This window comes from Lepidochelys olivacea, assembly GCF_965140295.1.
Source record: "Lepidochelys olivacea isolate rLepOli2 genome assembly, chromosome: 11".
Lineage (NCBI taxonomy): Eukaryota > Metazoa > Chordata > Testudines > Cheloniidae > Lepidochelys > Lepidochelys olivacea.
The window spans coordinates 50,204,721-50,220,835 of NC_140421.1; the positions used below are offsets into that span (position 1 = coordinate 50,204,721).

Consider the following 16,115-nt stretch of genomic DNA (forward strand, 5'->3'; position numbering starts at 1 on the left):
TATCGTCACTGCTACTTTTAGCTGTGCTAGCTAGATTAAAGCTAGTGCAGTTACACCGACCTGAGGCTCGGTAGTACCTCCCATTCCTCTGCAGGCATGCTCTTAAGAGCATGTTAGGCCCAGCTTGTATGTCTAATGAACTTGTGACTGTGGGAGGTGCTACTCCATGCCAGGGCTATTCACCTATGCTGTTGAGAGCAGAGACTATTTCTGTGTGTGTGTGTGTTTTGTACAGCCCCTAGCACAACCAGGCCTAGAACCTGAATGGTGACTTCTGGGCAATACTATAAAAATAGTAAATATATCAGGAGCATATGAATGGAGTAGATTTATGTGCTTGCTGGAGAAAACACACAGGCCTCCTGTGATGCATAGTCAATGGGAATCTATCTCTCTGGTTATGATTTTTACACCTCCTTAAGTTAACTCCAAGCTTCAAATGTAGCACTTTGTCCTTGAGGCATCATGTGACTTTGTCACACTCCTTGGGGACTTTGTCCCCAGAACCCAATGAATGGATTACTCTCACACATATATGCATTTTCCCTCTCCAAAACTGATAATAAGAATAATAATTTTAGTGGCAGCAGTTTGCCTTGGTGATCAAAGGCTTTGCAGCACTACAAACCCTTTGATCTCACATAGCTGTCTGGTTCAGTTTTATTCCCATCCTTTCTATCAGCCAATGTACTGTTGCTTCTGGCCAGTGGCATATAACTCTAGCTCACCTCCCTTGGAAAAGGTGGGCACCACTGAGCCTCCTAGCTTCTCCCTCCCTCAAAGGTGAGAGCAATCACCAAGGCACCTGGTTCCCTCCATCAGAGGAATAACAGTCCCTGCCGATCCTCTTTCCCCAGCTTCCTCCACACAGAAGTGTGGGGGGGTTGGGTGGGGGAGGAAGGAGCAATACTTCTGATGGAGAGAGGGGGAGCTGCTACAGCACCTCCCAGGTCCCACCTCAAGAAACTCGCCTACCTGACTTCTGATTGCCACCTCCCTCAAAAAATATCCCCCACCACCTACCTCTGATAGCTCCCCCACCCTTTTCACCCCTGATCCCTCAGTAGGGCAATCAGTTGTGAGGAAATGAACTGAGTCAGCAACCCAAGCATAATATACTACAAGTTAAAATAAGGGAGAAATGCAAGTTTTATGTAACTGTTTCAGAGGGCAAGCACAACAGGATAGAAATTGCTTCTGCAGAATGTGAGAGAGGAACTGCAGCATTTAGTGACATGTGACAGGTCCAAGTAATATGACAGACGTGTCCCACTTATCTAGTCTGTGCCTTTCGCTGCACTCAGAGGTGTGCACTGCATGTCAAAAAATGGCTCCCAAGTCAAAAAAATGGCTGTAACACTCCCAACGGTGACACAAGAAGGGATGTACCAACCTCAGGGCAGACTGTTTAAAAACCAGGGCACAAATCCCAAACTGGTTGTGAGATCTAAACGTAGATTTCACCAACAAACTGTACCAAGTGCAAACTCCTCAGGCACTTTAACAGCCTTAACGCAGAGTCACAGACAGTCCCCTTGAGTACTCTGATCTGTATCGCCACCTGGGCGAGCATATTTCTGTGATAGATGTCTCCTTATACCAAGGATCACAGCAATATTCAGGTTACTCCTGCTCCCAAAGGACCAATCACTTACCACAGGTCAATTGCACTTACAGTCTCACACCACTGACTGTACTTGTAGACAATCCTGTAATAAACTATATGAAGATTTATTAAACAGGAAAAGGAAACAGAATTATTACCAGGTTAAAGCAAGCAGACACAGACACGAATGAGTTAGTTTTAGGTTTCAAACAGTAATATAGGCTTCTATAACGAGCAAGCTCTACTTGACCTTTAAAGCTAACCTATGCTTCAGCTGGGGATCTCTTGTTTATGCCTAGAAACACCTCCCCCTCCCTGATTCCAAGCAGCATGGAGATACCTATTTGCTTGGTTTGGGGTTTTTAGAAACACCTCCCCCTCCTGCCACGTGCTCTGAGCTGCAAACTCAGCTAATGGGTGGAATCCATTTGTATGACTCATATTCTTGGGGAGGAGAGCAGAACAACAACAAGAGTCTTCAGTCCTTTTGTTGAGGGTTTCTCAGTCCAGACATACGGAGTTTTCAGTTGCAAGATCCGACCAAAGCCCCTCTGGTATGGTGGGTCTCCTCTTTCAGAAGGAGCATAAGAAACTTCTGCAGAAGAGCAGTTCCCTGCACTAATTAATGTCCCTCTCCTATATGGCGAGAATCACAAAGGCCCACAATAAAACTGCTCACATATTACCGTATGGAACATAGATACTGCAAGTAAGATGAATGCATGCAGCAACTCTCGTCTGAACACTTTCTTAAAGTTCTAAAAATTTATCAATATTAACCCACAAGTGAGCCATACAGATTCCAGCTATGTATCTGTTAGTGTCCAGTTGAGACACGAGCACCATGACATGAGCTGTCACCTGGTCCACCAATGTCACAGGTACGACCCGGCATCCAAAAGGGTATGACGATTGCTGTTCAGGAGGAAAATATTACTCTGCTACATGTAATTTGTAATTACAACAGCTGTGAAGAAAATAGAGAAAATTTAGGAAATCCTTACAAAGGAGGCAATGTGCTGTAGTGGATAGAGCACTGGTCTAGGATTCTATTCCCAGCTCTGCCACTGGCTTATTGGATGACCTGGGGCATCCTCTCTCTGCCTCAGTTTCCCCTTCTGTAAAATAGGGATAAAGATGATGAAACGCTTTTATATCGGAGCTAGGAAAGTGCTAGATTGTATTGGTATGAGTAATCCTAGCATTTATAAGTGAAAACTGCTCTATGATCTAGTACACCCTTCTGTAGGTTTTAAATATAGGGTCAATCCTCAGCAGTGCCTAGCTGATGTTTAGTGTAGCTGTGGCAGGGGATGAGGTATGCAGAGATGACTTTTAAGGCACTTTCCTGCTTCCCCAACACTGGGGCTAGGTGAAGGCCACACCAGCCCTTGGGCAAGTTAGAACGGCCTAAGGGCTAGATAGGGGCAGTTATGTAGCAATGATCACTGGAGTGCATTTTGCTCTCACCCTGCCTCCTCTAGCCCTTCAATTGTCCCTTATGCTAAGGAGAGTTAAAGTGGAAGGGCTGGCATAGTCAGCTACACCAGCTTTATGCCATTTGTTTTTTCCATGCAAGTAGAGTATTTAGGGCAGGTTGTAAGGCCCATTTATTCTGTACAATATGGCAAAGTAGACCTCAGTGGAGCAGCGTATGTGGCCCTGAGTTTTTAGTACCTCTCCTTTTGCCCCGATGACACAGGAGTCACATAATAATGTTACATAACATGTGCTTAACACTTTAAAAAAGAACCTTGTTCATTCCATTTAACAAATGGACTTATCTTCTTTTTCAGCTCCAATCTATTTGACAGTTTAAGCCCAATAACATCTTATCAGGCTGACCTTGCCATCTTGGCATCTGTTGAAATTAGAGGGTGAGTGTTGATACTTATTTAGCAAGTGTTTCTTTTATGATGAATGGTTTTGTTTTGGGGTTGGTTGGGTTTTTTTTGGTAAACTTCCTTGCAGGTCTGCAGGTCTTGCTTCTTATTGAGCCTTGGAGGGTTTGTAACAGAAAAGTAAACACGGAGTCATGTCGTCATCTTTGGGGCTTTAAGTGCAACCTAAGTAATTTAGGATCCCAAGTCAATTTTGAAAATGGGACTTGGGTTCCTAAGTGCTTTTGAAAATGCTGCTGTTCATCTTTATAATTCATTCAAAGAACAGTTTGTAAAAATTATTCCCAAAAAATCACCTTCTGAACAGACTAAGAAAATACACTTTGAGTCCAAAACTGCCAAAACCTTTTTTTAGAATGTCAAAATACTGTCCAAATATAGGTTGAGTAGCTTGTCCTTTTCAGCCTTAGGTATACTATCTGTGAGGCTGTGATGACTCTCTCCTGCTGCTATTTATTGAAAGCCACAATTCACCTAACCATTAAATGGTCCTTCTGATCAGCCAGTCAACTCAGGATGCCTCTCTCTACATATTTTAATTTTCCTGAATAACTTTTATGTATATATTTATTTTACAAAGAGTGCTTTTCTGTGCAGCTCTTAAACCTCTAAAGAATCCTGACTGTTTAGTGAAGATGTTAATTTTTCTCCTGCTGGAACACTAATATTGCTCACAATCATTGAGGCCTTGCATATTTTTTAGGGGAAAAATGAAAATCTCCTAAGAGGCACCATTTTCTTTAATTTTTCCTTCCCACCAGAAATCTACTGCATTAATAAGTTTCTTGAGATCCTGGTGCTGTTAAACCATCATGTTTAAAAAGGAAGAAAAATTCGTAAAACCACCATTGCCAACCAGGTGCTGGCTGAGTTCCATGTATGACCCTACCAATTAGATGCCTCTATGGTCAACCCTGCTCACAGTTGAATTTTTCACCACAGAAGGTTGTCCAGACAGCATGTATTTATTTTATACAATGACCCCAAATATGAAGAAAGATCCCTCTGAGAGAGAATTGTTCTTAACAGTATATTGAGCAGAAGATCAAGCATTTTATACAAAAAAAAAAAACTTCACTTCTGCTCATTCCAATGTCCAGTATTTAGGATGGAAAGGTCATTGTTAGTTTTTAGATATTTGTAAATTTCGGTTTCGTGAGTCTGCATTATGAAAGGCTTAGGGTCACTTTTTAGAAATTAGGCTAAACACACCTCTACCCCAATATAACGCGGTCCTCGGGAGACAAAAAATCTCACCGCATTATAGGTGAGACCGCGTTATATCGAATTTACTTTGCCCCCCCCTTCCTTGTTCCCTGACCGCCCCCTCCAGAGACCCCATTCCCTAATCACCCCCAGGACCGCACCCCCTATTCAACCCCCCTGCTCCCTGTCCCCAGACTGCTCCGACCCCATCCACACCCGCCGCCCCCTGACAGGCACTCATCGGCAGCGGCAGGAAGTGGAGCAGCCCGGCCCCAGCCCGCTCCACTCCGCCACCTCCCAGCCATGGCGCTCTGCTTCCTGCCGCCGGTGAGTGCGGGGTGGTTGGGGAAAGGACGCCCCCCGTACTCACCTGCGGCGGGAAGCAGAGCGCTGTGGCTGGGAGCTGGTGGAGTGGAGTGGGCTAGGGCCGGGCTGCTCCACTTCCGCTGCTGCCGGTGAATGCGGAGGGGATCCCTTCCCCCAAGCCCCCTCCCCCGAGGGACACAGCTGGGACTGGAGTGGGCTGCTCCCGGCCCCCCGCTAATCCCCCGGGCCACTCTGGGATTGTGGGGCCCCTAAAAGTGCCCCCCACAGCTCCTGCCTCCTAGTCCCTTGTGGGGGGGAGCTCCTGACAGTCCCCGAGACCCTCTGCCCCTTATCCAACCCCTTGGCCTCGGCCCCGGCCCGGCCCCCATAACATGCTGCTCAGAGCAGTGTGTCAGAGCTTTACCGCATTGTATGCAAATCCATGTTATATTGGGTTGCGTTATATCGGGGTAGAGGTGTATTTGATAGCTTTGTTTATTCCCTTCACTATGTAGTGTCTCTTCTCCTGATCACATCTTCCTCCCCATTGCAAACTGGCAACCCCAGGAGAATCCAGAGACAGAAGAAGACATAGGACCTCTAGTTCAGCACATATATGAGGTATGTAATCGTTACTGATTTGAGGTCCAGCATTTTAGCCAAGAAATAATGGGGAAGGAGGAAATATTTTAGTTAAGATTTCCTTTATGGTAAATGTGCTTTACTCCATGTCGTTGTTCAGTAGGAACTTAGAATTTGCTGCATTGAGTCAATTGAATTCATTGGTTCAAGCCTCTGCGGAAGGCAAAAATCCTAACAATTAATATAGCCAGTTGTGCAGTGCTATACGTTGCAGTTAGTGGGAGTGGGAAGGAATTCCTCTCTGAATTTGCTCTCTGAATTTGCTGCATTGAGTCAATTGAATTCATTGGTTCAAGCCTCTGCGGAAGGCAAAAAACCTAACAATTAATATAGCCAGTTGTGCAGTGCTATACGTTGCAGTTAGTGGGAGTGGGAAGGAATTCCTCTCTGATCCTTACAGCAATCAGCTTATACCTGAATCATAAACCTCTCTGCTATTTTACATAACTCTGCATGTTATTGGCCATAAAATCATCCAGTCCTTTAGAAAACTACACAAATTATCTGGTCACCTTAATCTTGCAACAGTGAAATCAATAAAATGACTACTCAGTGTGTTAATTATTTTGGACACTCAGCTGTACTCTAATTCTGCAGTCATTATTACAAAAGCTTTTTGCCTCGAAAATTAGTCTTTTGAGAGTTCTTTTTTTTAAGCAACTATCACAGATTTCATCTGTGTTCAATTAATTTTTTTAAAGAATTTCTTTTTAGAAAGACTGTCTGACTATAATTCAAGTTATTGTGCAACCAATAAGGTACTGCTTATCTAAAACAATTCTTCTTCTCATATATCTGACCTGTCCCATAATGTACATACAACTTTGGATAAGAAATGTACAGTATCTCTCACTTTGGGCAATGTAGTACATTTAACAAATGGAATTTCTTGAAGGCAGAAAAATATCTTTAAGTTTTTCACAAGACTCTCCCCTTTCCAGCAAATTATTTCAAGTAATTATAAGTTAGCTTCTTGGGAGATGAAATTGAGTTTCTTTCCATAGTAATGCTGGTGATACTCTGATTGTACTGACAGTCAGGGGATATATTGTAGATGCTCCTTCATATAATTTTAAGTATATACTAGTGCCTCCGGGGCCATTAACAAAGGAAAGAGGATAGTCTTACACAGTCATTAATTTTCTTCTCATCACTAGCTGAGAAACAATGGTCCAAGTGCCTTTAGCAAGGTGATGCTAAATCTTCAGTGGCCTTACAAATACAACAATAACACCCTGTTGTATATTATGCAATATGAAATTGATGGACCCATGAACTGCACTTCAGATATGGAGATCAACCCATTGAAAATTAAGGTAAGCAGAGACTTTTGTAATTCCATGTTTGGGTATTGAGTCGAGTTGGGTTTTTGTTCCTGTCATTTTGCTGCATACTATAAACTGTGAAATATAAGATTATTTATATAGACCAGACTCCCTGCTAATGTAAATAAGCATAGCCGCTAGTTTTGCTGTGTTTTACTCCTATTGAGAATCTGCTTATTTTCTCTCTCCTTTTTTTACGTATTCCCTTTTATTTTTTGTTATACCCTGTGTAACAGGGTGCTGGCCATTAGGTCCTGAGCCAGCCCTCTGTTAGTCCAGCTCCAATTAAGAAGCATTAATTGGGGCTGGCTGAGTATGCCACGCCTAACTGCTAGAAGGGAAGCGCTTGCGGGCCTCATTAGCCAGGGGGCTATATTGGGCTGTCAGGAAGCTGGCGGGGGGAAGGGAAAGAAAGGGAGGAGCCAAAGGCTGTGTGGATCCCTGCTGGCTGGAGAAGCTAGCTGTCCCCCAGGTTGCTAGTTTGCAACATCTGTAAATAGAAGGTGGTGGGAGCTGACACTGTAAATAAAAGGCACTGGTGATTGCACTCAGAAGAGGTCTCTGGCTGGTTTGCTGCGAGGGCAAGCGAACACCTTGTTACACCCTGGCTCCTTGTATGAAGAGACACCAGCTGGAAGAATAGGTAGACACCAGTTTTTCAGCCAAAAGTTCAGATCTAGTATCCCATGTCGTCTTCTTTTTTTTTTTTTTTTTTTTTTTTATTATTTTAAACTCATGTTGGCATAGTTTTCAGTCCACAGCAATGTGTAGCCTTTTATTTTATTTAAAGTGAATTTTGTAATCTGTGTAACATAATACCACCACCTTGGGTTCAGCCCTGGCGGCTGCAGTTTCAAGCTTAACAGGGTAAAAGTCACCTCTGCTACTTGCTTCAGAGTTAGTCTCTAGGAACACATAAAGACCAAAGGTAGTGACTACACCTACATTCACAAGTACAAGGTCTAGACTGTTTTACCATTTTTATTAAAGTTACAATTAAAGTTATGATTATCCAAGCACATAGAAGTTACAAATATAGTTATATTCACATCCTTAACAACAGTGTTAGGGTCTAATGTGTGTCAACTGGCTTGATCATCAGTAGTGGTACGGTTCCTGCTGGAGTCTCCCAAAGGGAGCTCAATTTTCCCATTCTGGGCATCCCCTTTTTATAATGTGATTCTGTCTATACCTACATTCTGCGCATGTCCACAAAAGTGTCAACCCTCTTTTCTCTTATTGGTTTGTGTCTCCTGGAAACTTAAGGGACCCCAATTTTCTATAGGCTGTGTAAGTTCCGTTTATTCACATTGGCATTGATCCACAGCCTGTATCCTTTGGTTAAGACACATGTTGGATACAGTATTTTTATGATCTAATATTTATTTTCTGGGTAATTTTATGCAGTATTACCACTTGGTACCTCTTTTCCCATAATCTTAGGGCATCGAGTTATTTTCTGGTCGCTTATGTCATCATTTCTTGTCTCCAAGACCTAAAATAGCTAAGCTAAAATCTTGCAGGCCTCAGCCTACAGGTTCTTGTGTTTCAGCTTCCCTTACTCATGTCTGATACATGGTTCCTCGAAATACTGTTCCATCTTATACTTTCATAATCTTACAAATTAACTCTAACATAGAATGAATATAGATGATATAACATATTGATTCATCATAACATCATGCAATAAATGAATAATAACTAAAAACATGGGCTACAAATGGAACGTTACTTAACCTAGATTTAAACAGCAACATTCCAAAAGTTGTTTTGTTGTTTATGTAATATTTTTATTTTTCAGTTTAGTAGGAGACATTGCATTATTGTTTTTATTACTACTTATTTATCTAAGGCCTGATCTAAAGCACAGTGAGGTCAATGGAAGTCTTTTAATTGATTTCAGTGGCCTTTAGATGAGGCCCAGCGTGCCACAAAAGTATTTTATATATAATACATGAAGATATATATTTCTCTCATGCAATTTCAATATACTGTATAAATATAGTGTGTACATATATATGCAATTTCAAATTCATCACAGGGATAAAGGGGTATTTCATATGTGGAATAGTATAGTGACCCGTAGGTCTCAAGTGTGAAATCTGGAAAAAAAATTCCCAAATTGGAGGAATTGCTAAGGCCCACAATATCCTACCCACAGTACCCTATTTCAAATTCCTCCTTAAATGATACACTTACATACACACATTTGTAACCTACAGTGCTTGTACCAGTTTCTTAGACTCAAATAAATACATTAGAAGTATTGGGGAGAGACCCTTGAATATGAGATTGCTACATTGAAAGTGCTTTATTGACAGCTTTAAGAATAGATTCTTCGCTCATTCCAGGAATGAAACTTCCATTGACATCAGTTAACATTCTACTAATTGAACTGGCTGAACTGTAAAAAAATATGTGCTAATAATTGGCTAAGTATTGAGTTTGGTGAGGCAAGAATTGGACACTGCAGGGCTCTGAATTAGGTCTTATTAAACATCTGTGTTAATGATCTAGGAAAGGGAGTGAACAGCATGTTAATTAAATTTGAAGATGATAAATTTTGGAGATTTGCAAACCTCAGCTAGGACAGAGACAAAGGGACCTATGGGGATTAGAAACAAGGACAGACACCTCTTTTGAATAGGTTCCATTCTGTTGCACGTAGGGCTGTGTGCAAGTCATAGGTTTTGATTTGCCCAAGTTTTGTGAAATCTCTCAGGTGAGGTCAGTTTGAATTTTTTCTTGACCTAGTTTTGCTTTGCTTGAAGTTTACAGGCACTCAGAAAGTCAATACAAAACACTAATAAATTTGAGTTTATTAAATGGTTTTGCTATGCAATTGGTATGTTTATGTCTGTGTTGCAATGACATAGCAACAAAATTTTCTCTGATTTCAAGGAATCCATTTGCAAAATCACTTCTTTTTGCTTTCTCTAGAACTCAGAAACAGCAATAACAACGAAGCACAAAACATGTGAATGACCCGCTCAAAGTAGTTTGGCTAGCTGTTGGCTTGTTACCCAATTTCTGCACACTCTTAAGTCTAATCATTAGTAGTAGTTCTTAAAGATCTCAAATCACATTTGCCAAGAGTAGGGGTATTAGCCTTGCATCCTAGACAAGTTCTTTTCAGGTAATCACTTTTGTCTACTTAAAATTCCCCAGCATTCCCAGTAGTATGTGGCAGTGTTCTTGCATTCCTATACTAAACTGTGGTGGAATGTTGCTCTCCGCAGTTAAAATGTTGCTATGTTCTACTCCAGAGGTGATTGCTTCTGTAAAGTTATTTTTGTATATGTATTTGGTCGTTTGTAAAGCATCCTAAGACCCTTTAGGATAGAAGATGCTATATTAAATTTTCAGAATGGAGAGGGGTAACTTGTGGTGTTCCCCAAGGGTCAGTCCTAGGACCAAGCCTATTCAACTTATTCATAAATGATCTGGAGAAAGGGGTAAAAAGTGAGGTGGCAAAGTTTGCAGATGATACTAAACTGCTCAAGATAGTTAAGACCAAAGCAGACCGTGAAGAACTTCAAAAAGATCTCACAAAACTAAGTGACTGGGCAACAAAATGGCAAATGAAATTTAATGTGGATAAATGTAAAGTAATGCAAATTGGAAAAAATATCCCAACTATGTATACAATATGATGGGGGCTAATTTAGCTACAACTAATCAGGAGAGAGATCTTGGAGTCACCATGGATAGTTCTCTGAAGACGTCCATGCAGTGTGCAGCAGCAGTCAGAAAAGCAAACGGGATGTTAGGAATCATTAAAAAAGGTATAGAGAATAAGACGGAGAATATCTTATTGCCCTTATATAAATCCATGGTATGCCCACATCTTGAATACTGCGTTCAGATGTAGTCCCCTCATCTCAAAAAAGATATACTGGCATTAGAAAAAGTTCAGAAAAGAGCAGCTAAAATGATTAGGGGTTTGGAACGGGTCCCATATGAGGAGAGATTAAAGAGGCCAGGACTTTTCAGCTTGGAAAAGAGGAGACTGTGGGGAGATATGATAAAGGTATATAAAATCATGAGTGGTGTGGGAAAAGTGAATAAGGAAAAGTCATTTACTTGTTCCCATAATATAAGAACTAGGGGCCACCAAATGAAATTAATGGGCAGCAGGTTTAAAACAAATAAAAGGAAGTTCTTCTTCACTCAGCGCACAGTCAACCTGTGGAAATCTTTGCTTGAGGAGGTTGTGAAGGCTAGGACTTTAACAGAGTTTAAAAGAGAACTGGATAAATTCATGGAGGTTAAGTCCATTAATGGTTATTAGCCAGGATGGGTAAGGAATGGTGTCCCTAGCCTCTGTTTGTCAGAGAGTGCAGATGGATGGCAGGAGAGAGATCACTGTTAGGTTCACTCCCTCTGGAGCACTTGACATTGGCCACTGTCAGTAGACAGGATACTGGGCTGGGTGGACCTTTGGTCTGACCCAGTATGGCCATTATGTTCTTATATTAGATATTGTTTATTATTTGTGTTTTTCTTGATGTAACCTTAGATTTCAGTTCCTAAAGCAGATGAGAAGAATGAAACACTTAGGGATGAAGATAATCGTGATCACCATATAAATCGAAGAGATATAACTGCCATTGAAGGAGATGTACATACTTTGGTAAGCGCTATAGTAGCTCTTGAACCAATATATTTCAGATGTCATCTTTTGCTCTTTTAATGAAGAGATGAAAACTGTGGAAATAGTTTTATAAAGGAAAAATGCATTTGATAATCTAGGGCCTTGTTGTTTCCATTTTTAGTGGAACATAGCTAATTATGCTTATTATTTAGTGGAACATAGCTTATTATTAGTTAGATGTCTGAATGCATTTGTGCCCACAGTTATTTGCAGGCATGGGAATTGAGTTGAGGCCTTTTTCAACATCAGGGTCTCCATAGACTATGCTTTTCTGTGGAGTTGGGACATTGACAGTTGGATGGGGGAGGTGTGAGAAATTGGGGTAACTGAGGAGAGGTATAATGACTGGATGAACCCTGGGGGCATCTTCACAGCCCTGGATTTCAGTGACATCAGAGCATACTCCGCCTAACTGACCAATGGACTTTCTGCCCTCCTGCTCCTGATGTTTGCAGGGACCTGTCCCTGTTTTCTGGATAACAGCAGGGAGTGGGAAAATTTCTGAACTCTTGTGGCCTCTCAGCTCCCAAGGGGACCCATTATTCACAGGAAGTGTGGGGATCATCTGTGTTTCTCTTTGAAAAGGGCCAGTAGTGCTAGATAGAGGGTTTTGGGGATCGACTCTGCAAAAGGAGGAAAAAGTAATAATATAGTAATAATGTAGTGAGTTCACTTTATCTAGTAGGTGAGGGAGCAAATGTAAAGGGAATCCAGGGTGGGGGGTGGTTATGGTTTAATGAGGACTCTTTAGAAAGGATCATTCTAAAAAATGTTTCAATGGTTTGGAACCATCAAGCTGTGTATCCACCTGTTGTAGCTGTCACCCATGTCTTCCTTCCATCCCTTCCCCTTTTCTTTCTGTTGTTAGTTATGCTCGGTTCTTGTTCCTTGTCTTTAATTGGCTGGGGCAGGGACCGTGTCCACCTAGTGTTTGTACAGCACCTGTAACCCTGAGACTGCCGAAATGGACAGTGAATTTCTCCCCATTTCTGTGGAATGAATCTGTCAGACCTTTGGGAAGGGCAGTCTGCTGGATCTACCTGAGAGAAGTGGTGGGAGTTCTGGGATTGGTGCTCTGCTCAAGAGGCCAGCATCAAGGCAGAGCCACCTGAACACAATGGGTTTCAGCAGATCCCCTGAAACCTCACATGGCATGCTTTATTTTCAATATCACAATCCCAGGATTATTCGCTATAAGGCCTTGGTGGGGAGAGGAAAAAAAAGGATTAAAATGTACCTACATCCTATGTTGTGGGGAGTGGGTCTGTGAAGGAGAAAATAGGGATTATCTGATCGGGGGGGAAAAAAGAGTCAAGATCTGACAGTCTGATTCTTCTCCACATAAGAGCTCCAAACTCCTGTACCTCCAGTTGCCAAACACTCCTTTCTTCAGAGTAGCTGCCTTTGCCCAGCCTTCCTAAAGGTTTGGTTGGACTCTCTAACCACCAAAAATTATATCCTATATCTGGAGTCTGTATTTTAGCATTTTCAGGAAGACTGATTACAGGTCGGTTCCATTTAAAATGCAACTTGCACTGTCTGCAATAACCCCAATAGCTTCCCCTAATTAGAAGAGGAGGTACTGCAGAATAGCAAATAGTGAATTTTAACAGCACCTATTATAGATGATACAATACAGTAGGTTTCTTCAGTCTCTAACATCTGAGATTTATTATATGTGAGATATTTCAATTGATTCACTAGCTTGATGAATAACTCAGTGTTTCAAACAACTCTGAGACAGGTTAAATCAAGGAGAGACAGTTTCTGAGTGACAAGAATATGCTGCCAGTTTACGTTTTTATCTTCTACTCTTTCCCTCCAAGGCAGGGTGATGGTTGCATCCAAATGGTATTGTATAAGCATAGCTACAGTTCTGAATGTCAGGTCAAAAATGAAGGGGAAAAGAGGCAGCCTTGTTTTGTTCCTCTTTCAGGAACTGTTGATGATCTAATCCCATTAGTTAATAGGATGCTAGTGGAAAATAGAAATGTTTAATCCAGGTTAGAAAAGCCAGCCAAACTCTGAATTTCCTTGGCATTATTTACAGATAAGGGACTGTGACGGGATCCCTGGGGTGCAGCTTGGGACTGTGGGACTGCTGTGCCCCCTTAACTCTCTACCCTGGGCTGTCTCTCACAATGCTTTGCTAGTGACAAGCAGCAAACCCCTCCAGGCACTGTGATTGCTCAGCACAACAGCATGTGGAGCTCCTCACCCAGCTAGATTGCGTGAATCCTCCCAGAGCCACTCATGAATCACACAGGGAAAGGCACTAGCCAAATCCTCCCAGCCTTGTACCTCAGGAATATACCGTCTTGCACTGCTCAAGACCCTTTCTTGAGCAATGCAGGTTTATTAATTGGTTCACACTTCATCAGTGGAAAGTGGATATACACCAGCCTTTGTCAACCTGAGCAGATTTACCAAACACTTCAGGCAAACTCACTGGTGAAGATAAACAGTAAAACTAGTTTATTGACTACAAAAGGTAGGCAAAAGGTCAGAGTGGTTACCAAAATAAAATAAAATTAAAATATAAACACGCAGTCTAAACTCTCAATCCTATTAGACTGGGCAACATCTAGGTTAAACAGTTTTTCTCATCCCACTGGATATTGCAATTCATAGCAGTTTTCACCCTTAAAACCTGGACCAGTCTTCTCTGTTGGAGTCTTCAGTCTTTGGAGTGTCCTTATTGCTTGCAGCATAGGAGGAGGAGAACGGGTGAAGCATGGTCGCCCTGTGTTCTGTTTTATACCCTTAGTCCCTGTGCTTGGAGAACACAAGCCCAGGCATGTGTGGTGGTCCAGGCATGTCATTGAATTGTAAGTCCTCTGCTGGACAAAGGCTGGTGGTGTGTGTTCTGCACCCACCCGGGCGTTGGTTACCTCCCTTGTCACTGTCTCTGGAGAGTTAGTATCTGGGCACTTCCCAAACCCACAGCATATTTTAGTGAAAACCATACAACACAATTCTTATAATTTTATATGCATTAATGATGCACATATTTAGATGGAACAATGGGTTTCAGCAGATCCCCTGATACCTCACATGGCATGCTTTATTTGCAATCTCACAATTATGAGATGAGGAACATGGGGGTTACAGGGCGCTCCCTCAAGGTATAGAGTGTCACAGGGTCACTCTCCCTTACTGAAGGCCTTTTGTTCAGTTTATCAACAATGCAGCAGCAGAATCATAGAATATCAGGGTTGGAAGGGACCTCAGGAGGTCATCTAATCCAACCCCCTGCTCAAAGCAGGACCAATCCCCAATTTTTGCCCCAGATCCCTAAATGGCCCCCTCAAGGATTGAACTCACAACCCTGGGTTTAGCAGGCCAATGCTCAAACCACTGAGCTATCCCTCCCCCCAATGTTTCATCGGTGTCTGATACAGCAGGTGGAATCTTTGGCATAAATCTTTTTCTAAAACCTCTATGACCTTTGTATGAAGGGCAACAACACTGAAGCCCTTAGGTTGTGCAGTTATTTGGCACACAGTACACAATAAAATGAGAAGCCAAAACTTCCACAGTTTCTAGAACAAAGGGAGAAAGTAAAGCAGTCCAGTCAGTTATCATATTAACAGGAATAATTTCTGTTTGAAATAATTTTTTAGCTATGTCTGGGATTAGAGGATACTACATTCTGGAAGGATTTGTGCTTCTCGTTTAAGGGTATTTATCTTAAATAATGGAATTTGGCCTTTACATGTTGCACAGTCTTCTGTAACAATAATTATATTGCATCATGAGTTTGTGATACCCAGCTGTGAAATACAATGCTATGTAAATCTGTTACTGAGAATACATCAGGTACAATGTACCATATTTTGTAGAAATATGTAACCTTTCTAATTCACACACTGAACAATTACAAACTCCAACATTCAGTGAGAGTTCAGATCAGCACACATCTTACTAAAGTACATATCTGTAATGCATATCCTGGAATTGCCATCAAATATTTCCAGTAGAGATAAGGAGGTGTTAGTACCATTATACAAGGCACTGGTGAGACCTCATTTGGAATATTGTGTGCAGTTCTGGTCTCCCATGTTTAAGAAAGATGAATTCAAACTGGAACAGGTACAGAGAAGGGCTACTAGGATGATCCGAGGAATGGAAAACCTGTCTTATGGAGGGAGACTCAAGGAGCTTGGCTTGTTTAGCCTAACTAAACGAAGGCTGAGGGGAGATATGATTGCTCTCTATAAATATATCAGAGGGATAAATACCATGGAGGGAGAAGAATTATTTAAGCTCAGTACCAATGTCTACACAAGAACAAATGGATATAAACTCCCATCAGGAAGTTTAGACTTGAAATTAGACGAAGGTTTCTAACCATCAGAGGGGTGAAGTTCTGGAACAGCCTTCCAAGGGAAGCAGTGGGAGCAAAAGACATATTTGGCTTCAAGACTAAGCTTGATAGGTTTATGGAAGAGATGATATGATGGGGTAGCCTAATT

At 41.8% G+C, this 16,115-nt stretch overlaps 1 protein-coding gene across 1 annotated transcript in view; it reads left to right on the forward strand.

The window, feature by feature from the left end:
• The window catches only part of ITGAV (integrin subunit alpha V), an 84,300-nt gene that overhangs the window by 61,994 nt on the left and 6,191 nt on the right, over nt 1–16,115 (forward strand). The window contains exons 23-26 of the mRNA XM_084643080.1: nt 3,403–3,483; nt 5,535–5,640; nt 6,819–6,977; nt 11,506–11,619. Of these exons, the coding sequence (XP_084499206.1) occupies nt 3,403–3,483; nt 5,535–5,640; nt 6,819–6,977; nt 11,506–11,619 (460 nt within the window). The remainder of the gene's footprint in view (nt 1–3,402; nt 3,484–5,534; nt 5,641–6,818; nt 6,978–11,505; nt 11,620–16,115) is intronic.